The sequence below is a fragment of the Drosophila sechellia genome, chromosome 3R, assembly GCF_004382195.2.
Source record: "Drosophila sechellia strain sech25 chromosome 3R, ASM438219v1, whole genome shotgun sequence".
Classification (NCBI taxonomy): Eukaryota; Metazoa; Arthropoda; class Insecta; order Diptera; family Drosophilidae; genus Drosophila; species Drosophila sechellia.
Genome location: NC_045952.1, coordinates 19,496,639 through 19,521,854, shown reverse-complemented (window position 1 = coordinate 19,521,854; position 25,216 = coordinate 19,496,639). Strand labels below are relative to the sequence as shown.

The 25,216-nt window shown below is 38.5% G+C and overlaps 1 protein-coding gene across 6 annotated transcripts in view; it reads right to left on the bottom strand.

Annotated features, from left to right (window-relative positions):
• The window catches only part of LOC6607184 (tight junction protein ZO-1), an 82,420-nt gene extending 57,799 nt beyond the window's left edge, over positions 1 to 24,621 (bottom strand). For 2 of the 6 annotated variants that reach the window (XM_032721546.1, XM_032721547.1), the window contains exon 1: positions 23,467 to 24,614. In XM_032721546.1, coding sequence (XP_032577437.1) covers positions 23,467 to 24,007 — 541 coding nt within the window. In that variant the 5' untranslated portion in view covers positions 24,008 to 24,614. Of the gene's footprint in view, positions 1 to 23,466 lie in introns of all 6 variants that reach the window. The other 4 variants (XM_002031934.2, XM_032721540.1, XM_032721549.1 and 1 more) reach the window with 3 other exon arrangements.
• Between the last annotated feature and the right edge of the window lie 595 nt (positions 24,622 to 25,216).

The window sequence follows — 25,216 nt, the reverse complement described above, 5'->3', positions numbered from 1 at the left end:
ACACTGAAAGCCTTTCAGCAGATACAAAGATACAAATGCATCTGCAGTTTGTTGTTGCTGCTCCCATTGCTGCAATTTCACATAGGAGATAGATGGATGGGTCGTTGCAGGCATTACGCTTGTCAATATGAGGGGTATGTGTTTGAAAGTGACATCCCGTGCACAGAGAGAAATTAATATTAATACTATTTAACAATATATTCACCAAGACGTCTTAAACTTCAACTTTTTATTCGTGTACTCAAAACCCTGGGAGCTCGGCTTGCCATTTGTGCGGTCCACCTGGAGAAAGTTAACCTCAGAGTCGGAAATTCAAGAGAAAGAGCCTCTCGACAATCGCTTGATATCGCATTTCCGGTGCGGTTATTGTGGCAATCATATAGGAAAATACAAAGATATAGAATCATATGCAGGAAAGAGCGAAACTGAATTAATGACACTGCAGATTAACATCTCATAGTCAGCTACCGATTTGGAAAAACAATAAATCGTACATACACTAACAATTTAGCTATTCTGCTGGGGGTAGACTTGTTCCAAATATTTATAATACCACTTAGTGCCACTGTCTAATGCACCAAATAAATCAATGCAAATATTTAGCATTCATTTAGCACTCGGATACAAACGTACAAACACACGCTTTTGTATGGCCAACCAAGCCATTCTAAGCTGACTCACAAACTTGCTTGTCTTGTCTTTTGCACGCTCCCACATTTAATAAATATTTAAGCGTTTTTAATCTCAACCGACTGGGCCACTCGAACACATACACATACAAACATACGAACACAAACCAAACCCAACAAGATCTGCACGCAATGCCGACAGCTACTGGATTGCTCAGCTTATTTACAATAGTTTATACCCTGTACACACTGTATCTGCGCCCGAACATCTTAAAGTCCGCTGAAAAGTCGATGAAGGAGCGCTTGCACAAATATTTTCCTTTCGTGAGTTGCTAGTGAGTCGAGACAATAACGTAGTCTACGTACGTAAATGACTAAAGTTAAGTCAAATAAATGCTCAGCGAAGTCAATAGATAGGAAATCTTTGCAAATTCAAAGCAGTTAACAAGCTAGCGTAACAAAAGTATAAAGCCAGCTAATACTCATAAAAATCGTATTATTTATTACAACTAAAACCAAAGCACGATTAGCAGTGCTATCTACACAATTTAAAGCTGTTTTTAAAATATAAAAATGAAATCAAAAATGTGTTTCTAAAACTTAAAAACTTTGTGAGTTAACCAATCAACCTTGAATATCTTGTTTTTTAATAAATTTAAAGAAAAAAAACAACCTGGCGAACAACTAAACATTATTTATGTGGGTGAAGTTCTATGACAGCCTGCTGGCCACTGGCGTTGTGTTAGTTGTCAGATGGCCAAAAGTGATTTTCGAATTGAAAACCAAAAAACAGACACAAGATAAATAAAAGAACTGCTGTATTCAGACAGCGGCACGTTTTCCCATATAAAGTTGGTATAAAAAATAACAATAAAAAAAGAAAAAGAACCAAATCAGAGGACTTCTCATATGGCGGCAAACCGAGTCATTCAAATGAAGTTGAAATAAAAGCCATGAAAAAAAGGCAAACAAAAAAGTTGTAAAGTTTGGGCTTGGCTTTCAAGGGATTTGCCTCTGGATTTTGGATTTTTCTCTATTTTTTGGTTTCTGTTGCTAATGAGTGGAGTTTTAGTTTGCCTTTTTTTTGGTCCGTGTCGGCGTGGGTAATAAAATTTATGAGGTGTTTTGTTATGTGTTAAAAAATATTCTGTTCCTTCGTCTTTCATTCGCTGCGATGTGGAAGCGTGCTCAAAGGTTTGCATGTGGCTGGACCAAATGAAGATTCATTAGACCGGGCTTAGGCAAATTATATGATCGATGTCGGCCCGATTCCCTGGAAGTCACGTAAGCCCCATTAAGTAATCGCCGCAAAAACAGGATTGACAAGTTTTATATTCCATTTATGTGCTCATAGTTAACACAGAGCTTTGGCTTTAAGTCCACCATGAAAATATACCAACCGAAAGTGTCAAATATTTTGGTTTATTTCACTTGCTATGCCCTTCACAAATTACAATAAATTGTTGGGAATTTTAAGGCGCCGCCAAAGATTTCAATGGGTCATCGAAGTTATGGCCGTTTAAGAGAAGACGAGCCCCCATTTCATGAAAGGTTATGGGTTATGGGAGAGTAAGTGGACTCCACAAGATGGGAAAAGGTGTTTTTAGAGAAAGTTTCAAGTGGAAATTGGTATTCGTAAGTTTTACTTCGTGAAAAGTAAATTAATTGCAGCAGTAAAATGCAATTGAAATAGTCTATAAAATAATGTTTAAATCTTTATCTAATGACAATTGTTTTTGCATATTTGATAAAGGTATTATTTTAACTTTGCCTGCAAATTTATCCAATTAAATTTATCACTTGCGATCCATAAATCTAAAATTATAAATCGCTTTCAGTAGCTGACAGAGTACGTGAGCTGAAATCGCATTATGCGACACTTCGCAAGTGGAATTCATAAATTCCAATTCACAAACAATACCGGGAGGTAACTGAATATCAACATAATGCCCCGCAGATCTCGCCACCTCTCGCGTAACTCAAAATCTGATTCTGAATCTGAATTGATATATCAGAAACGGTTTCGGCCACACCTGACATCTTACACACATCTTGTGTGTGTCGCCTGTAATACAATACCCGAAGATAACGTGGCCAGAAAATAATAATAAAAAGCGATTTTGTATGCCAAGAGCGTGGCGTAATAATATTATTTAGCTGCTTCGTTGTTATTTTTTTTTAATATTTTTTTTTGCCTGAGGCGGCAAATTGCAAAGCAATTATTCGAATCACACGTTTGGCGGCGGAGGTGGCGATAAAAAAAAAATGTTTTGCATCGTTGCACCTGAAAAGGCGTCACAAATATGTATTTACACACTCCCTGCAAAGAAAACAAAAGCGATGAAGATAATTCTGATGATGTCATTCGCACCATTCATTAGGGCCATAATGAAGATAAATTTGATTTTCTAGTTTTCGTCGCCTTTGTCTTAAGCTTAATTCGGCTATTTGCCAAATCTTTGGCTCCGGTTTGGGCCAGCCAGCTACATATGTGAATATAAATTTGATTTTGGTTGTTTTGGCTCTTTGCGAGTCCAGAAACTGCAAAGATACAGCAATTTCATTAGTACCCTGCAATTGCCAACGAAAAGTATATATCATTAGAGGGATAATTGACTTAAATAAATGTCAGAAGAAATCAAATACTACATTCATTCGAGCTTGCTTCACTAAATAGTAATAATTCCAGCCCATCAAACTAAAATATTTTTAATAATGGGTATCGTATAGTCGTTAGTAGTTCTTTTAGTTTTCCTTTTGACCAACATACTTTTTGGCAAGACGCTGTGGCGCCGGTCATATTTTGTTTATTTGTTTTGCTTTTACCATATTTTTTCCTTTCAATTATTCTGCGGTGATCAACAATATAAACATAAAATTGGCGCAGTGTAAATACTGTGGGTAAAAACAAGCAAAATAAATAATTTTTCTCTCATAAGCGGAAAATCAAAATCTGCAAAGTTGTCAATATATTTACAATTTTTTTTTTTTTGCTTCCATTGCTTTTTCTGTTCACTTTGCGCAATGGCGCAAAAAAGCGAAATATTTATAATTTTGGCGTTTTTGTGTTTCTCTGTCTAATTTTGCCACCTGCATTTTGACATATTTGGTGGGTTTGGTTTTCTTGGCTTGGTTGGCTGGCTGGCTGTTGCCAAGATTTTGGGCCATTGATGAATTGGTTTTGACCAAATGCGTTAGCAGCCAACAGCCAAGCCAATGGCAGTCGGCCGAAAGGGTGTCTCAAATTGGTCAAAAATGATTTATTAACGTGCTCAGTTGTTTATGTCGACTTAGGCCAGCCGCATTTGGTCAAAAGCAAATTTGTTATTTAACAATTAGCAATTGCCAATGCAATGCGATCCATTGCAATGCGATGCGTGTAAATGCTATAAGCCAATTTGACAATTTTCTTGTTCAATTTGTAATTCCAATTTTACAAGCCGAACAACTTACATTTTGATATAGTTATTAGATATGGTTGCGGATTGTCTGATCATTTAATTGTTCGACTTTTTTATGGCTTGGCTGAAAAAACGTTTGCTAATTTAGACATGCTTGAAGTTTTCATGATTTTCTAATTTGCTGCCAATTTTTTGTTGCTCGGAAAATCAAGTAAAAAAACCTTGACAAATCTTGCAAGCATAAAACTTAATGTTCTTTGAGTCAAAACCATCATAATTAAAGCTTCAAAATTAGACAATTGGTTATATCCTTCTTTGCTCATTTTTCCCATTATATTTTAGCCATTTCTATTCTTACATAAAACACGTGCAAAAGAACACAAAACGAACCTGAAACCACAAAGCAAAAGCATAACAATAAGAATCATTATGAAATAGAGAAGCAAAGGAAAAACAGCGGCAAAAAATAAACAAAAATATCATAAATAAATGTTCAACTAAAATGGCAAAAGCCATGGTAATCATCGAGACAACAAACAATGGCCGGCAAAAAATCAAAAAAAAATCATAGGAAAATAAAACGATTGTTGGCAAAGGTTTTTGACATCAGAACGCCTGGATAGCCTAACGATTATAATAAAACCATTTCGGAGGCATTCAAATTGACTTCTGTATTTGGCTCGCGAGCATTGTAAAGCAATTTGCAAAGGCGTTTCGATAAATTGCTCGATAGCAATGAAAATCCATAAAGATGCAAATTTCCAAGTGCTGATTTATAATTGAGTTGAAATTATTTATTGAGGATATTGAAGATTACTCATTTTAAAGTATGCAGACTTTTTTTCTCCTTAAGAGATTGGTATCTTTTAAAAATGAACAAAAATCGTTTGGGTTTCATATTTATCGAAATACATACTTAAAACCCAAACCAAATCCAGCTATTACCACCAATCATCCAAGAAAGAAGTGCAATGGAGCATGTTTGGCAACTCATATTACGCCTCTGTATTCAAACAATAAACCCAACCAATATCCGTGTTATAATGCCATCGTAAACCTTACAAATAATCAATGCAAATCTAGGCCTTCACAGGCCAACGACGAAGAATTTTAAATGGATCTTCCATTTAATTTAAAAACAAGACATTTACTTTCAAATGGGATTGCCAAGAAGATTTTTTCTTTTTTTTTTTAAGTAGATTCAATTACCTCTTGTAGAAAAACATGTAATTATTTATACGGAAGATTCATCATTTAGTTTTTATAGAGACATAAAGGATAATCATTATTTATAGGCTTTAAACATTTTTTTACTGTCATTTCAGCGCGGACCAAAGTTTTTATATTCTCTGCACGCATTTGCAATTATCGTTTTAATGAAATTATAACAGAGTTAACGGATACGAACTAAATACTCTGCCAGTCAAGTTTTGCGTAATGGGAAAAAATAGCCGTTTTCTGAGTGATTGGAAATTGGCATGATCTCGGGCTTTTCCTTCTCCCGTGGCACGCGTGCTGTTTTGGACTTGGTACCCAATTGGCCTACACCGCCAACTCCCCACACAAAACTTATTCAATCTCGGCTCAATTGTCTGCCTTCTTCAGCTCCAACTCCGGCCAAAGATCTCGGGGAGTATTCAAAGCACGCGCGTTTACAAATTGAAAACTTGTTAAGTGCCAGGCCCGACTTGGCCAAGACAACAGGTGAGTCGGGCCCGAGTGACTGCACTCTAAAAAAAAAGTCGATCTATTGCAAATGATCTAGTTATAGTTAATCAATCAAAAGGAATAATCTTATTTCGTTAAGAGTTTTCTGAAGAACGCAAAGAAGAAGTAGAAACCAAAAGTTATCGAAATAATCAGTTTTTGTAAGAATTTTCGTTGACCTTATTACGCTTTCTTTTAGCCTTAAAAATCACACTTTTTCTGCCAGTGTGCCTGTGGTTCGAATGTTCGCCTGGTAAGTTCGGCCATCTCCCGACTCGTTGACAGATTTGTGTTGCCAATTTGCGTTGAAATTGACGTTGGAGGTTTTCTGAAATTCGCTACCAAAAGATTGCCGGCTTCGTATCTTTCTGGCTGATAGATAGAGTTGTTGACATTTGGCCGCTTTGCTTGTGGTCCAAAGTTTATGCAAATTTCGATGGAGTCAAAGCCAAAGGGGCACAAACAGCACACACCCACAGCATAATGGTCATATTCGTTTGTATACATACCTGCAACGAAAAAAGAACAAATAAAATACATTAGAATGTAATGGATACTTTTAATGATTGTTTTCGTGGCAAGGAAATTGGGTTAACGCATTCTTAGTTTTTTTTTTTTTTTTGGTAAACAATTATCGAGCGTTGAGTGCTGCTCGGTCTACCTGTGCAATTGCTTTGATTCTTGGGAGAACATAAACATAATTCTTCGGTTTCCCTTGCAGCGCAATTGACCCAGTTCTCTAATCGCCCAGCTCTTTGGGGCACACATTTCCACAGTCTATTAAATGGCCCTGCACTTTGCCCCCCAATGCAATCACAGTCGGCGTTTTGGAGTTAGAAATCGAATCGAATCGAATTTGGAGCTGGGGGGAAAATGCAGTTTGCACTTGAGCAACACTTGAGTTGCGTCTAAACAAAACGTTTGCTCCACAAAAATATTTTAAGTGCATCGGAAATGTTTTCGCTTCGAGTGGGAGAAGTGATTGTTGCCGAAATCATATGTCCCATTCAATTGGAGTAATGAAAACAATTGGAAGAAAGCCAGCCAGCAAGATAATATTATTCCAAATGGGTACTCTGTATTTTTTAGGTTATTTTGAAAAAAAAACGAAGATATTTAAAAAGTTTTGATCCAAATCTAGAAAACTAGCAAACAATTTCTTATAACTGCCTGCACTCCAAACTCAAACTACTGCTTTTAGCATATTTTCTAACCACAAAGAATCTATTGCGTATTCAGTTACTATAACTTCCACCGCAATCTGCAAATCACAATTCATCATTATGGGCGTTTTCAGCTTATCCAATTACACAAACAACGAGCAGGAGGAGAGTTTTACAACAAAACCACTCGAAGGCGGCATTTACATTGATGTGCGAGCATATATATACGGGTATATATGCAGCATATATATATATAACATTTAAAAGGGCACCGAGTACAGTGTGCCGTCGACAAAGTGGCCCGTAAGTAAACCCAATTGACACTTGAACATCGTCGGTAGCCGGCGGTCCGGGCCATCAACGTGGTGGGTTTGGGTTCTCCGCGGATTGCGTCCATGTTGGTGGTGGTGGTTCCTCATCACAAGCCTCCTCATCCTTAGCCTCAGCTGCCCTTCCTCCCACTCGTGTCCATTTTGGGTTGACGTTTTATTTGATTTTACGCTTGGTTGCATTTTTTTGCACTCGCCTCGACTCGAAATGGAATGGAATGGTGAGGAGCGGGGTGGATTGGATTGGACACTCGATATGCATGGGCCCTTGGCCATCGATTTTCAAGAGTGCTCTATGCTGTGCACTTTAAAAAGTGTTTTCTATTGCTGGATGTATAGCATACAAAATAGAAGCAAAATGCATAAGTATCATTGTAGAAGATTGCATTTTAAACGTTAAGCAACTGTTAAGATTACTCATAAATAATTCTAAATTAGCATTAGAACCAAGTTTTCCTAAGTGCAAGCGCTCTCTTATCCTTATTGCCATCTCGATTTCTAACTCAACTGCTGCATAATTTATAACTATGACACTAGCCGATGAGGCTAGAACAATGCCCAAGATTAATGGTCAGGGGATGGCGTATGCATATTGTGAGGTGAACAGAACAGGATGTGTTTGAGTGGATGACACTTGGCTTGCACTTCTGTCATTTGGAAAATTCATAGGAAATTGCCTGCAGTTCCTGCAGTTCCATTCATTCACTTTAGATGACTTGAATATTTGAGGGACACAGAGATATGATGGATAAACCGACCAGGGAGCATCACTTAGTTGGACATGTAATTTACGGCTTGGGTATTCGTATGACTTCATTAGGACGACCACCATCATTCCATTCCAACACCTCAGTGGCAGTGCCATTGTCTACGATTGTCTGTTAGATGGCTCGGATCCCCCCAAACCGGGAAACCCCACTTCGTAATGCTCCATTCATTCTGCACTTGACATTGTGTGCTCTGTGGTGCAAAATAAACTAACAGGATTATTGCGGCAACTGCTGCTGCTGGCCTTTTGTAATCCTTTAATGCCGCGCCAGGACTACCTGCCAGTTCCCTTTGCCCCCTTCCGCATCTCCACCATGCCATTCCGGTTGCCTCCTTGTGGCAATTGTTCGCCAGCGACTCCATGTGTATGCAAATTTATTTACATTTTGTGCTAAAAATATACTCTTTTTACCATATGCAAAGTCAGCTAGGAGAAACAAAGAGTGTGTATGGGGGAGGGGAGGGGGGAACTTGCAACACGCCACCATGCACAAGGACAATGACACCAACGGCAGGTAAGTCCTTCTTGGGTAAAGTTCAAATTGCTTTCAGGCTTTTTAACGAGCAAAATGTTTGCTTAAGAGCGGCAAAACATTGATAAAAAAGACTTTTTCTATTTAATTACTTTTGTTCTATTAAGAGAATTAATAATTAATAACCTTTATATCAACCATTCACTGGTATTATTAATCTCTTTATCTGATTTTGTGTATTCAAAATGTGCGATCGAATTCGATTAGGAAATGTGCAATTATATACTAAATCGATGTCAGATTACAGTTCATTACATCAGATTATCTAGTAAATTCGCAGCATGTGATCTCAACTCGCAGCCAAAAGTCTTCGACTTCAAAAGCCATCAGATGAAATAAAAGAAAAAACCGGAATAAAAGCGGAACGGTTGCCAAACAAAAAAAAAACACAAAAAAATTGAAACTAAGTTGCTCGCAATTGCATTTGGATTTTCCATTTTCCATGCAGGAAAGAGTCAAGGAAAATTATTGTCTACTCATGGCGAAAAGTAAAAATCGAACAAAGCTGACAGCACAAAATGCAGAAATACACAAAACTGAAATAAAAAATAAAATACAACCGCACAAGAAATCAACGAAAAAACGTAAATGTGCCACGATTTCGAAATATGCACAAATGCATTTAATGGATGGAGCATGCTGCATCTAAAAATAGAAGAGCTTCAAAAAAAAAAAAAAAAAAAAGGGAGCACTGGTCCACAGAGCGGATGGATATTTATATACAAATTCGGTCGGGAAGTCTGGGCACTTGTTTTAATTTTATATTCCAACGGTTGGATTGTTGATTTGCATTCAAAGTTCTCAACTCGAATTGCTCCGATTCGGTCGGCGGGCTTTCCATGGAAATGTGGCACGTGGCACCAAACCAAACCGAATAAAAATACCATAAATGCATTTCATGCTACATACGTATTTATATAGCCCGCATGTGCATATGCTCGTTTTCCCTTATTTGGTCGGCTTTTCCGACCGAGCATCTTTTTTACATTCTTGACAAATTAATAATAATTACGCTTTCCAATTTCACATTAAGTAAATTCTTTTCACCCGCCTCGAATTCCATAAAATTCCTGTTTTTTCGGTTAATTTTGATGAATTTGACTACGGTTTTTTGACAGTTTTTGGATAGCGTGATGTGGGAATCAAACCAACACGAAAAGGGTTTTGTTGTTTTAGATTAGGCCTGCATGGTGGCTCAGATTGGCTATGGTTCCTAATTTGTTAAACACGAAGTGTGCATTAGAAAAATGTTTATAAATTAATATTCAACAATGTTAATTTGAAAATCTTTAATATAAGCCAAACCGATTTTGTCCAGTTGTACATTAACTACTTAAAATTTACAATATTCTTAATCCTTGCAACCAATCCACAGCCCGCCTTAAGTTACTTTTGTTTCTGCAAAGTTATAAATTACGTAGACAAAACGCGATTTCAATAGAACCAAACGAAATGCAAGTATCCCTTGGGCTTTTTGGGGTCTAAAGCACTTTCAACGATATGCATCTCGGCCAAAACCGAAGCGAACTGCACAGAACTGTGCAACTGCAACTGCAATTTATACCACTTAAGCACTAAAGTTGCACCATTAAAGCCAAAAAGGCGTTAACCTGACTCCTTCTGCACTGTATAAAAAATGCAAACGAGGCTGCTGCAAATGTTTTATGGGCTTCTGTTTCGGCCACAACCGCAAAATGCAGAAGCAAAATACAATAAAATGAAATAAAAAAAAATAAAAAAACAGGAACGAACAAAAACCGGAGAAACTAAAACGTTTTGGCCAAGATAAACACGGATGGGGGATGTGCCCTTATCCTAGCCAAAAAGGTTATTCCACGTCACCATTTTTACGCTCTCCTCCGTTTTTGCCAACATGCAAAATGTTAATTCATTTCAGTGGTCCTGAACCGGATTTTTATCAGGACGAACAGGAGCTCCGTACGTAAAGTACGAGAATAACTGAGCAATTTGTTGTCTATGCCAGGACTGAAATAAGGGCAAAAAAGCACCACTTCCGTTTCCGCTTTCAGCCAAATGCGACTTTTGGTCCCGATGGACTTTAAGTTCAGTTTCGGACTGCTGTTTAATTTTTTCACATATATTTTTTAAGCCCCTGCATGAACTTTTTCGCTTCACATGTTTAAAATCTCATCTATCATCCGGCGTGCTTAACTTTATAATAACTGAATTTCCGTCATTTAACTTCATTGCAGTGAAAAATATTGACTTTTAATAACTTTGTAGCCCGGGGCAGTGAGCTTCACTGTGGGCGCCGACTTGTTGAAAAGCTGCCTTAAATTAAATCATATATGTTTTACAAAATATATATGTGTATACGCAGCTTGGCTACTCAGCCAGGCGAACAGATGGGTAATTTTAATGAAATTCGACTAAAATTAAATTCGAGCTGGTTAGTCATCAGTTTGGGTACTTAACTTAATGAGCGGAATTGCTAATAACACGTGTTACTTATCCCTGGTTAACCACCGAAATTATTGTGTGCGCTAATTAAAAGACAATAAAAAGCAAGGTATTCCAGTTGATTGGAATCAAAGGAAGCAAGATAACATTGCTTAATATTGTAATATATTTTAATATAAGTACACAACAAGTGCCTCAAGCTATCTGTTTTTAAATACCTTTTTACCTAGTTAAGCCCAAGTTTGACTACGAACCATTAACCTTTAACTAACCGTTATTTGCCAGCCAAACACCAGCGACCTTTTCGCCTACTCCCAGCCCACTGTACAGTGAATACTGACTAACTTTATTTGGCGCTGTATGCTGAGTGCTTTGCCATTGGGAGTTACAAACTGCGAGTAGGCAAAAATGAAAGACCAATGGGACTGAGGAAAGCGACTAGCAAGTGTGGGTGCCAAACTACATGTGTATGGCCCCCAACTAAACAGCAAAATCAAAAGCAGCCACAACGACAAAATCAGCAACAACATCGAGGTAAAACTACTTCGACATCGATGTTTGTCCGATACTCGTAGTGGTTCAGTTTGGCGCCCACTCGGCTATCGAAAAACAGATGGAAAAACGGATAGAAAAACCAGCTTGCACTAAGAAATAAAATCGATTGTTTACTAATTATGCCAATATATGTAGATATATATTAAAATATTAATACCAATTGCTTTAAAATCACAACATATATTTTAGAAAACTTTTAAATATTATCGAGTTAATCCAACCATGGATTATTTTTCTCCATGTAGGACTTCAGTATTGGAAAGAGTTTCCATACGTGGACAGCATGGGCTGACCCAACTGACGTACTAACTATATGGCGAGCGTGGTCGTCGGGGGTCTCTGGGGATTCCAGGGAGGGATTCGGGGGACAGGTGAGAGCACATTTACATGACGCGGCGAAAGTGAAACGCGCCCGGAGCTGCGATTAGATGCAGATGCAGATGCAGACATGCGGCGACAGGCAACATCAGCGGCATTTGACATGTGTTTGATTGGGCGGACAAAGGAGCAGGATCGGGGCGATGGTAAGCTGGGGGCCAGGTCGGAGCGGGCACCATTGAACCATCGAAGCAGCACCATGGAGCCAGTAAATGGGAAAGATATCGAAAGATGCATATCGAAGCAACAAATATCCTGTAGTCTACAAGTATGAATATAGAAATACCAACCGATTTCAGTTCGATTAAAATTATTTTTTTTAGAAAATAATAATATTCTTTGAATTTCAAAATCTAAGAGATTGATTTAAATAGCCCAAGACACAAATAATTACATAAAGATATAGGGTATATTTAGTCTGCTACACATCTAACAAAATACGCTTGTGACTGCCATTTTTACAGTGGGAGTCGTAAAATGTCTGACTGGCGGGCACAAATTAATGCTCATGGCCGAGCTGCCGCCGAAGTCGGGAAGGTGCAAGTTCCAAGTCAAGTAGCACGGGTTTCGATGCCCCCAGTCCAAGTCCCAGTCCCCCCTATTTCACTCGATTTTGAGCGATGAGCCGACAAGGCGGATCCGACAGCAGCCAAAAGACCAGCATTGCACTGATGAGGTTGCTGCTGCGGTGTTGCAGTTGCTGCTGCTGCAAATGCAGCTAATGTTGCTGCTGCTGCTGTTGGTGATGATGATGGCGGCAGTCGCTCAATCAGCTCAAACATCTGTTGCCAACAGCTAACGTGACAGAAGTGACATGAAGGCGGTCAAGAGCGGCATTTTCAGTTGGCCTTATAATTTGCATCGAAAAAATATTGGCAGAATTGATAGTGCAAGAATCGAATGTCTGAATTTTTCTTTGTCTTTAGATTTAGAATTTCCGGAAGATTCTCCCACTTGAAAGAAATTCTTTGCTCCCTCTTAACTTTAATTGAAAACCCCCATTCTTTAGATGCGATCAATTCACTTGGGTCTATTTTAGTGGCATGTATTTTCGTTATTCCGAAAACCAACTGAGCCATGAAAATGCATCGCGTTGCATTGTAATTTATAGCAATTTCCTTTTTGCTGCGACTGCACTTTTCGTGTTTGGCTCTCTGATATGGAAATTTTATGCGGCCAACGAAAATTTATTAATTTATGCAACACTTGGTCTTATATTTATTTGTTGTTGCTGCTGTTGATGTTTTGGTATGATTTTACGCTACATTTGGCCGTTGCGAGCAGAACAATTTATTAAGTCTTCGATGTGGTTGAGTTCGCTGAGTTTGGCTTTGCAGTGAATTAATTTAATGATGGTGGTGGCAAGGAAACGACACGACAGCAAACCACGCACTCTGCCCCCTTCGCATGTCATCTAATGGCTCTCGGGGTTATCGGTTTCTTTACTTGGAATTTGCTCTTGTTTAGTGGCCACATCTTGGGGACACGCCCAACGCCCCCATTTGGTTAAGTGTGAGAAGGCACTGAGCGAAAAAGCCAAGTTTTCTGGTATTAAATATAAGTTTCTTGTAGGCTGCAACCAAAAATGTTTAGCTAGAAACAAATATTTTTCTTTGATAATTAAAAATTTGTATTTGTAGGCGTCCGTTTCCTGCTGCACGCAACGCACACAACTGCACTAATTTCCATGTTGGGCGTCGTGTAATTTCCATGATTTCTGTTTTCCATCTTTGTTACGCTGCTTTTTTTTTCGAGACTGTTACATATCTGGTTATTAGCGCTCTAATGAACCTCTTTCCAGCTGCCAATCATCAGATGAGGAGTTCGCGGGGGCAGCAGAAGCACACACTTGTATTTATGGGTGCTAGTTAAGATGAAAACAAAAAAGGTTTACCCAGACTCAAGTTCACATAGTCGGTGTCCAAACGAAATGCATCCGAGTGCACAAGTGTGCAAGTTCGTGTGGGAGGCGTGAAAAGTGGGTTTTCTTTGCCTCCTCCTCTTTGCCTTTTGGGGTTTCTTTACGTCATTTAAATTGGTCATTGACACCGGACAACAATTGGCAGGGGAAAAGGGCGTGGGTAAATGGTTTATAGAGGAAATACTTCAATGTTATTAGGCCCGATAAATTCGGTATAATGCTCTGACAAAAGGTACTCTATATTATTATTGGATTATTTACTATATTTCCCATCTCAGCAGTCATTTGAGCTATATTAACCCTGAACTTCTTATCACATCAAGACGGTCGCATTGATTAACTTAAACTCGCAATGCAATTCGAAATTGAAAGGCTTCATCAGTCAGCAAATCGCAGCTGAATACCCACATTGTTGTTCAATCATTATACATAAATTCCCCAGTTAATAAAATTCCAGTCCCTGGACACACGAAGTGCAATAAAAGCTGATCCACTGGTGTAGTTCCCTGTGGTCGCGAGGATCAGCAGACGCATAATAAATAACAATAATTGTGCGAAATTAAATTATCAATTGCAGACAGAAGCCATAAATAAATGATGAGTGCAAGTTCCGACTGACTGTGTGAACCAAAAATGTTGCAGACGGCCAAAGGGAAATTGCATTTTCCCACAGGACAAACGCATGGGGTTCGGCGGTGAGGGGTGAGGGGGTAAGGGGCGATGGTGGAAAATTGCATGCAATAATTGCACAGCGAGTGGTTTTGTGGCCACGCAGCGGAAGGGAAGTTTGCCATTTCCGTTTCAGGGTTTCGTGATCCTGGGGCACGTGCAAAGAAAATATTTACACACCCGCTGATGTTTCGATTCGCATCCCTTTTCATTTATTTTCCCCTAATTTTCCTGCAAAATTAATGGAAATGTGCGCATATTGCTGGCTATATATAAGCTGCATTCGTTTACCAAAAATTACGCATCCAATAAACTATGTTTTTAAGCATAATATCTACACAAAAACAAATGTAATTTACTGTTAAGTTTATTTACTAGTTCTAACTTTTAAAGTACTCATTGTAATGACGTCAATGCGTTACAGTCAACGCCAACATATAGCCACTATTTATTAAATTTAGTGATGTTTTTAAGGCAGCCACGCCTCGTCATCGAAAGCTGCTCTAATTTGCCATTGTACTGCATTTTGTATTGAATTTATTACGTTTGTCCACACACATGTGTGTCACATGCTGGCCCCACCAAACTAATGGCTTCCAATCAGCGATGTTTGTTCAATGTTATTGCGGTGACTGCGACAGGTGCGATATAGTATTAAAAAGAGCGGGGGAAGTGCGGAGCAGTAGTAGATAAATAAACTGGGGTTAGGCATTTATTACGCCCACCTGGTATGGCAAATCGAGCGCGAAATAAAGCCAGTGAAATTTGCATTCAATGAAGTCGAAAATTAATTAAATCAGCCGAAATCAAAGTGGCCAATTGCATTTTTTAATCAATTTATGTATCAATCAATTGGGCACAATTGCTTTCAATTCAATGTGCTGCCCAAAAAGCGATACAAAAAATTAAATTTCAAGTGGTTGAAAGTAAATATGGAAAACAACAAAGAACCGAAAATGAACAAACTCCTGAGTTGTTTAAATAAATAAAATCGCTATAAATTTGCATAACTAAAGGTCTGAAATAAGCATGCCAAATCTGAGATAATTCAATCAAAAGCAGAGTGATCTTCCCATAAAAAATGTATGTACGGTATGTACTTTGTGACGCCAGCCTGGATCTTGATTAATATAGATCAAATCACAGCAGAACAAGCAGAACAAGTCTACTGTGGCGTCTGACGTCCAGCTGCTTCAATTAAGAAATTTCATTAAAGCCAAGAAGAAAATAAAGGAAAAAAATAAGAAAAAAAGAAAAGAAACCGGCCACCGAAAGAGAGAGTGGAAGAACGAAGAACATGTAGAGTCTTCTGAAGGGGAGAAGATGCGAGGAGTGGGGATCCCCTGAACTTGGAACGACCGTCGATGATTGAGATAAACAACGCAGGTCCCAGGTCCATCGTAACCATCCAACTCTCGATTCGCCGGAAGCTGCCTGCACTAGCGCACATAAAAATCATAGTGGCGCCCCTAGCCCCTCTATAAAGTGCTTACAGAACGATCCTAGGCACTGCAAAAAAATATTATATCTCTACAATAATATTTATGGTATTTTATTTTGGATTGCAGTTCTCCAACGTTAAGGCCACATTATATCATATTAACCAACTCGTTGCCTAACTCACATAGTAATGTGTTAATCCTTTTCATTTCTTACAGTGCACAAAATTCGCTTTGCTATAATTTAGTAAAAATCTTCATTTTTATAGCTTGCATATTAGTTTTTGAAGAATATTTATGGCCCGAGCTGTTGAGTCGACGCCTCCCCAGAATAATGATAAATGCGCCCAGATCCTCAGTTCCGATTAACATCTCACAGCTAGTTAGTGCAGCCCAAGACGATTCAACTTATTTTTTAAACGTAATGGTGATTGATAATCATATAAATATCCATTTTACACTGATTTATGTTCGACACAAAATAGCAGCAACTGAAATTGAACGATATGTTGGAAAGGGAAAAACAATTTTTTTTTTCACGCTTACATATTAATCAAGTGTTATTTTTGAAAAGATTGTAGACCATTTTTTTACTATTCTATGTTATTTCCTAGATCAACAAGTCTGGTTTGCTTATTTATTGCCAGCCAAAATAGCAATAACTTTAAATCATCGTCTATCTGACACTTCAAAAACGGAAGAACTTTTAATCTTTTGATAATAACCGATCAATTTATCTCCCGCTTAGTTCCATTCAAAACCACATGTGAAAGTCATGAAAAATTGCATTAATTTGAATTTGAATCGATTAATCGACTGACTATTCATAGCCAATTTCAAAATCATTTCGAAACATCCGAAGTGAGACTTGTTTGCTTTGGCTTGACCAAAATGCATAAATCGGGTTTATTTCTCGCACTGCCATCACATTGTTTTCTTGGGAGCGTTTCAACAATTTAACGCCATAAACAAATTTCGGGTTGGTTTGCCAAAAGTCAGTAAAAATGGTTGTTGTTCGCTTTGTTTATTTATAAACGAGCTGCCGTTGATTTTGGGGCCATCTTCCCGGGAAGTTCAACATCAAAGTTGTCTGGAACTTTGCCATGGATTATGCGCATGTGAAGTTCTCGGGGAATTTGACCCACTGCGGCCATAAAGTTTGTGTATTGCCATTTCCGCCTGAGGCGGCATAAAATGCTGTCACTCCAAGCCGCAAGCTGACCACACAGCGAGAAAAAAGGGGGGAGGACAGCTGGCCATTGGCACACTCCTCTGTGGTGTGTCTCTGTCAATTAAAGTTGAACTCCAGATGACCCTCTTCTAAAACCTCATAGCTGAGGAAATAAAAGGCGCAAGGGAATTGAAAAACACACAAAAAATAAAATCATGTTCATTTTGTGTCTTTGGTTTGATTAAAAGTAAATAAATTATCGATAACCATATCACATTACCCTTTGATGATACTCGTTCCTCAGTTTCTCAGTTTTTTTTTTAATTTTATGGCATTTTCAGGGTCTCTGCGTTAATGGAGTGTTTAATTGTATTTTGAAAGCATTTTGTTTGCTGCTTGTAAAGTGACTTTTTATCGAATGCTCCAACCAGATATAAAAATGGAAAAATATTAATCAGAAAAAGAACATTTTACGATTTTATGATTATTAAACAAGAAGTCAATAAAACTTCCAAGTTTCCCACTTTCAAAAGGTCAAGCTTATATGAGCTATCAGATTTTGTTTCTTTTACTATTCAAGGTAATTCATATTCCATATTTCCCATTTCAAAGTCAAATTTTCGCTTTGATTTAATTGAATTATTAACTGAATTATAAAAGGCCAACATCGCTACAACAGTAATAACAGGAAAAACAACAATAAAGGCGCTATTTGTGCAATTGAAAAAAAGAAAGTTTTGCGAAATTAGACTTTGTTTTGGACGGAAAATTGCTTGAATTGCAAAACAAAAAGCTGAAAAGCAAAAAAAAAAAAAAACATTGCGGTCATTGTTTCTGCGTGGTCCCACTGCGAAACTCATTTCAAATGGTCCCCAAAAAGGTTAAAAAAAATCAGCAAATAATAGTCTAAATACTGCTGAGTGGGGAAAAGTGCTTGTAATTTGAAAATAATTGAGTCAGACAAAGAACTAAAAATAGGGCAACAGTGCTTTGAATTAATTATAATTTGTTTGATTGCTCGGTGCATCACATAAATATCAATTTTAATATAATAATTTAATAACCATTAATTAAACAAATAATTTCAATTGCTATACATGTTTTGAAACCTGCCAACCGAATCTAAGTAGACTCCATTAGTCGTAGGGTATTTATAGACCCGCGATCAACGAAGCGTTAAATCAAACATTTGCCCAGTCAAACAGTTCGATCAAACTAATTAATCATAATTTCGAACGATACAAAAAGACACCGATGAACATCGAAAATAAAGATTGCAAACGAACTTCGAGGGATTGAGTGTTGTGGGATCAATGGCCCACCAAGATTGAACTTTCAATCGATAAAAAAGAGAATCATAAAAACGACTTTAAATGGGTTGGGCAGAATGCAATGGAGCGGCAAAACAGATCGATCTTTTTAATGCATTTCCCAATGCCAAGAAAATGAGGAAAACCATTTAGGGTGCTCTCATTGAACAGAACACAAACTATGAATGAAACTAACCATGTGCTTGATCTTCGTATTTGTAAATTAAAGCTAATGACTTGTACAAAAACCATAGGAAAAGAGTAGAAATTGATAAACACAGAAAAAAAAAGAAAAGATGGGAAGAAAATCCCCAGGGAACGAAGATGATTCTGCATTCGACTTTTTTGTGGCTGCTGCCGGTATAAAAGCAGCGGGTCAAAATGCAGTAAACACAACGGCTCTCCTGTTTTTTCTCACCTTTTCCCAACCGTGTGGAGTACAGTGGTAACTCGAAAAGATTTACCCGTAAAACTTGCTTATGTGTTGGTCTGAAATGTATTAATTTCGAAGTGGTTGTTAGTTATTTTATACAAAAGTGACCCAATGTAGCTTCACTTATATCGACAGACCCCTGTAGCGATTTCCAGTGGGAACAGAGACGACCAGTGGAGAAACAGTTAAAGCGGCTTCCAGCTGCAACCACTGCAACTAGCAACTTGCAACTTGCAGCAGACGCCATCAGTCTGGAACCAATGGAGCGGTGTCCGTTTTTGGAGAATGGCTTTATGGCCCCGGTGAGTCATAGCTTTTTTACCCATTTTCGTTCTTTGAATTGAGAACGAGCGTGGAAACGGCGAGAATGGCCGAAAGAGAGGCAAACAAGTTACCTGCAGAGGCAAGGAAATGAGGACCGCGGGCTGATTGCGTGACAGTTGTGTGGGTAAGCAGCTTAGCAGACTGTCCCAGCCAGACTCACCAGATCCGAAGAGTTCGGGATGGAAAACCCACCGTATCATGGACCATAACTTGCGATCAGCTACCGAAATGAATAATGATTTCATAGGGCAGAGACTGCAGACCCAAGGGAAATTAAATTGTAATCACTGGAACACCATTAATTGTCAGGTCGTCTCATTCATCAGCATCTGCTCACCCAGAAGATCTAATTCGACTTAGATTTAGTGCTGTACCAGTTCCAGTTTGGGTTGAACAAACTAGTTAGTTTGGGCTTCCAATTAAAAAATTTACACATTCGCTTGGGATCTTACGAGATTCAAGTCAATGATCGGAAAACGACTACAACTTTGTTGCAAGCGATGGATTAAGATAAGGCGGAATTGAAAAAGCGTAAAAGCGAAAAAAAAAGGTTTAAAGAGTAGTAACTCGCAGTCTAGACAACTGGCCAGTAATTTGCTTACAATGATATAATTAAGGTTTATAATAATTTAATTCGATTCATTTAAGAGTCAAACATTATTTAATGAAATCAAACATAATTTATTTTCTTCCTTTTATAAAACTGGCTCAAAATCCATAAAATCCAGTAATTTACGATTGTAGACGACCCATTTAGCAGTTTTCCTCCACTTTTCTAGGCACTATTTTTGAAAATTTAATGACGACAAGTCTTCAGATCCTGAACCGCAAAACCAAGTAAGTTTCCCTCCTCGGGCAAAGTGGAACGGAAGAGATGAAGAGAGGTTGGGAAATCAAAACGCAGAAGGCAACAAGCAAAACAACAACAAACCCCAAGACCTACTTCAACCGAGAGAAAGAGATGGCAGTAAGTAGGACAAAAGTGGAAAACAAAGACGATCGAAAACAGGATGCGCATGCGCAGTAGAAACGAAACGAAATGGAACGAAACCAAAGGTGAACATCATTATCATCAGAACTAAAAAACAAAAAAGGAAAAAGAAGAAAAAGCGAAATCAAAGAAATCAACAAATAAAACATAAAAGGAAACGATTCTCAGGGGCAGTGCAAACAGACACAAAAGATGAAGCAGAACGCGATAAGGCGGCCCGAAAAGGAAATGTGGGAGGAGGGGCGAGGACAGAGAACAAGGGAGCAAAGATACCGAACGGAGGGGACAAATGGGAATGGCAAACGATAAACGTCATCGGCCAGATTATGCTGCATAAATTATCAAATGCAAAAAGACACTACCAAAAGGGAGCGCCGCACAAAGTGGGAAGAAATCCGAATGCGAAGAGAGCAGCAGACATTGCGCGCTGTAAATAATTGTAATTTACGTGGAGAAGGGTACCGGCTCTACCCTAGCATTTACTATTGTGTTCACAATATTAGTTACGGTTGCATGCGTTTGAAAATTTAAGATTTTACATTGTCCTCAGTACTAAGTACATATTCTTTCCAATTTACCAACTTTTTAACTCGTTTTTAGACACTAAACCAAAGTATATACACAACACATCCATTTTATCTTGTACCAAATAAGTTATGAAAGGCAAGTTCTATTATTTGCACCTGTGCTGTGCTGTATACTCTACCTACCTGAGACGCCGCGGCAAAGGTAAAGAGAACCTGAGGATGAGGCTAAGACGTGAGGGAGGAGGAGTAGGCAAGAGCAAAGCCAGAACAGCACGTACAAGAAATTAGCAAACACAGAACGAGCTAACGAAGCAGAGAGCCAAAGAGAGTGCGGAGGAAGAGGAGGAGCTCCAAGAGTCGTAAAGAAGTAAAAGCGAAACGGCTGCGCAACGGATTATGATGTTCCCCAAGCTGATCATGATGATGATGAATGGATTGGACTACGACTCACACAGACAGTGGGGAAAATAGTGGAAAGGGGGAATAGTCCAATGAGAGGGGTCAGGGAAATCGCCTGCGGGGGCAGTTGGGCAAATGGAGTTACTAAAAAATAAGAAATAAAAAGACACCAACACACACACGACAAGAACATGGACATGGACCACGCGCTCTCTTTCACTCCCCCGTCCGCTGTCTCTTTCCTTTTTCTGTAATCGTGGCCGGAATCGTAAAACGTGATCGAGGGCTTTATGTGTACAATACGTTTTGCGATGGGTTGGTTTTTGTTGTTATGTTTTTAGTGTTCTTGTTTTTCAAATGATGTGTTCTTGTTGTTGGCACTTTTCGATGCCCTACAAAAAAATCTTGCTTATGATTCATAGGTAATGTTCCTAGAAATCTTAAAGAAGGATTTAAATGTTAATCTAATGATTAATCTAGTATCTTCTGGTTTAAAGCATCGGCAATACACCTATAAAAAGCATTTAATTTGTATCTTTGGCCTTACTTTCTTAGCCACTTTACTTAGAATCATTTTAGGTTTCATTGTTCCTTTACCTCTTACTTTTATTTTTTTTTTAATTCTTTATTCAATTTTGTGTGGATCTTGTATCTTAATGTATGATTATTTTGTTTTCCACACCCTCCGGCCGACAACTTTTTCATTAGAGCGAAATAAAACAAGCGAAATCAAAGAACAACAAGGGCTATTTTTTTCGTGTTGTTTTTGTTTTTTTAGCTGCTTTCAGTTGTAATCTCAATTTTCGGTTTTAGCTCTTCAGATTGCCACAACTCCCTCTACTTTTCCTGTCTTCTGCCTTTTGGTGGGTAATTTACAAGTCTGGGCAGCAAAATTTACATGTCTACACTGAGTTGTTGTTTTTCTTGAAATGTTGGTTGTTGTCGTTGTAGAACTGTTGTTGATGTTCTTGTTGAATTGTTGTTGTGGACCATAGGATGATGGGCTTGGCTACAACTGCTGAACTTGTGGGTCAATGAATCAGCGCGTGGATCCGCAACAGCTGTGCGAACTCTTGACGGATCGTTTGGAGGAAGTTCATTTGAGAAGGAGAAATGGAGTTGGTTATACATAAGCAAAGATGCTAAAGGTATGACCTCAGAGAAAAATAATTTAGCAAAAATAAATAACAGTTTTTTAATGGAATGTGGAAGAAGTTTATTAATACTCCCATACAAAACCCATTCTTTATCAACCGAAAACTACTCATTTTCGCTTAAAAACGAATGATTCACCTAATGGAACAACAAAGGAATTTTGCTATTTTGTTAAGAGATCTTAAATCATGGATGGCAAACCTAAAATTTGGCTATCTAATGGAAATGGAAAATATGGGAACTTGCATACTTTAAATTGAAGGCGATGATAATGTGGAAACAAATGGATGAAATGTAAGAAGAGAAGATCATCTGCTCCCTCATCATCTGGCTGTACTTCTTTTTCATCACCACTTAATTTTTTTGACGAAAAGCAAACAAGCATTTTCTTATCAGACAGAAACATAAAAAAACGTCTTGAATTGCTCGTCTTTCAGTTGTTGATTCTTCTATTCAGTCTTTTATTTGAATTTCTAACACATCAGCTAGCGTCTCACTTTCGATAAGAGTTTTTTCACAGAAATATGGTGTGAAGTTCCAAGTATAGAACATTTATAAAGTGTGATATCGTTTGGAAAACGCTTCAAATGGCACCTGCCATCTCATAAAAAGTATTTGCATAAATATTAAAACTCCGTAATCAGCGTTATAATCTCAAATAATGCCAATTATTATTAACGCGCCACTGTAAATGGTTGGTGTCCCGCCCACTCGCACACCTTCTAGACAAACGCCCACGTACTCATGGTAAAAAAGCTTACGCGACGAAAAGAAACTCGAAGAACTAAACAGTGATCGCTCCGAAATTGGAAACCTTAATATAATTATTGCTCCGCAAAAATGATTTCTTTTCACTATCGAACATATTTTGCCATCCGAATTACTACCTCTTTTCTTCCCTGTTAAATTAAAATGTTAAAATTATACTTAACGAGTGCTCCCTGTACAGCAAAACCAATTAGCAGAGATGAGAATTTCGAGAGCCGATCGCGAACAATTAGGTGAATAATTTACAGCTGAGATATGGGCTACTAAAGCTGCCGCATTGTGGGATCAGGTAGATCATACAGAACCGGTTAACAGAAGGTGTTTTCGTGTATTTTAATCGAAAGGTGGTTTCTACACCAGGAAAATACTATATATTGCTGATGTTGACCAAGAACATTAGCAAATTCCGATAGAAACAAATACCCCTTGCTTGTGATATTTTCTCCCCGTGTACGAGATTAAGCCAGGTACTTACCGGTCTTGAGACGATCGTTAATTAGATCCTCGATGAGCTGCGGACACTCGCACTCGATGGCGTAGCAGAACTGCTTGAACTTCTCGAATCCGTTCTTGGCAATGATATCGATGAGATTGGAGCACTGGACGCGCAGGATTTCGGCGTCGTTTAGCCCAGAACATGGTCCCCCGCCAGAGGGCGTTAGTGAGCGACTGTCGCAGTTGGTGTCTCCGTTTACGCTGGCGCACCTGGAGGATCCACTGCCCCCGCTGCCGGCACTCCCTCCGCTGGCCGTACTCCCACTACTGGCGACGGCACTTAGTTTCCGCTTGGTGAGCGAGGGTGCACTGCCGGGAGGCTCCACTGTGGCAGAGGCGGCAGCAGAGGGCGTGGGCGTAACTGCGTTGTAGGGCTTCAATAGGAGATCCTCTTCCGATTGACTGAGCACCGAGTTCTTGACCAGAACCGCCAACAGATCGGTGCTCCCCAGGTCCAGCATAATCCGCTCCTGGTGGCGGGAGAGCAGGGAGCGCACCTCTTCCTCTTCCTCTCGCGTCATCTTGGCTTGCTCCGTTGTTTACTGTTACTTCTTACTGTTATTTATTGCACTCTCCAGCTACACAAACAAATCACATTGCCATTTTGTCGGCATTTTCTTGTGAGACTTAAAATTTATACGAATTGGATTCACTTTTATTTTTTATATTTATATTAGCTATTTTGTTAATTATTTCAATGGGTTGTACGGTTATTCGAGCACTAGTAGTTTAGCTTAATAATTTCTTCACTGGCTTGCACTTTATTTTGCCAAACAAAAAACTACAGTAAACAGTTATATTTTAACTGTTATTAGTTTAAGCTTTGTTTAATCCTTTTTATTTAAGATTTTCTCACTTTTAGACGAGTAACACGTAAAATCGCGCGCCATTTGTGTTTTTCGTTTTTTATTACACCGCAATTCGCTAGCTGAAAATTCGTTAGTTCGTGTGTGCTGGTTAAAAATTATTTATGTTTCCGAGATCAAACATTTAAACTTTTACCGGCACTTTGTCGCATTCGTATTTGTTTGTTTATGTTTTAAAACGCCTGTATGGATTTCAAGTTCACGACTCGGCCATTTCAACTCGTCCGCTCCGCACAACCGCACAAGCGCGATAATCTGAACCGAATGAGAACCGAATTCGAGCGAAGCAGCTGCAAAGCAATTCAATCGTCAGAGATGCGTCGTTGCGGCGAAAAACCTGTTTCTGGCGGGGAAATGTGCAAGCAGTATAGCTAAAAATTACGAACTGCGTGAAACTGACCTATGTTTGGATTACGATGATATGTTCTTTTTATTTTCTTATATCTGCTATTGAATATTTCTTAGTAGTCCTTGGATAAATTAGTAAATTCACTTCGTCTGGCTATTTACATTTCTTTCTAGCCTTTAGCTGGTAACCGCTAACGGATCGCCATTACTGGCGAGTAACAACAAAATGGTTCATCAACAAGTTATCGATAACTTAAGTCGCACAACCGTTATTGAATAGGAATTTAAAATTTTACAAAACTTCAACCTTAAATCTTATTTTTAAATAAAGTCTTTTCATAAAAATCAATACATGAAAAGTTACAGGGCAAACAACGTCTCTTTGATTTTTGGACATTTTAGGAATGACAGAAGCGTTTCCCTTTTTGTAGTTGCTTATCTTTGTTTGTATTTGCAAATTGTGTTTGCACTGACTTTGCATTTGACATTTGCCTTTACTGCTTTTTGACTTTGTTG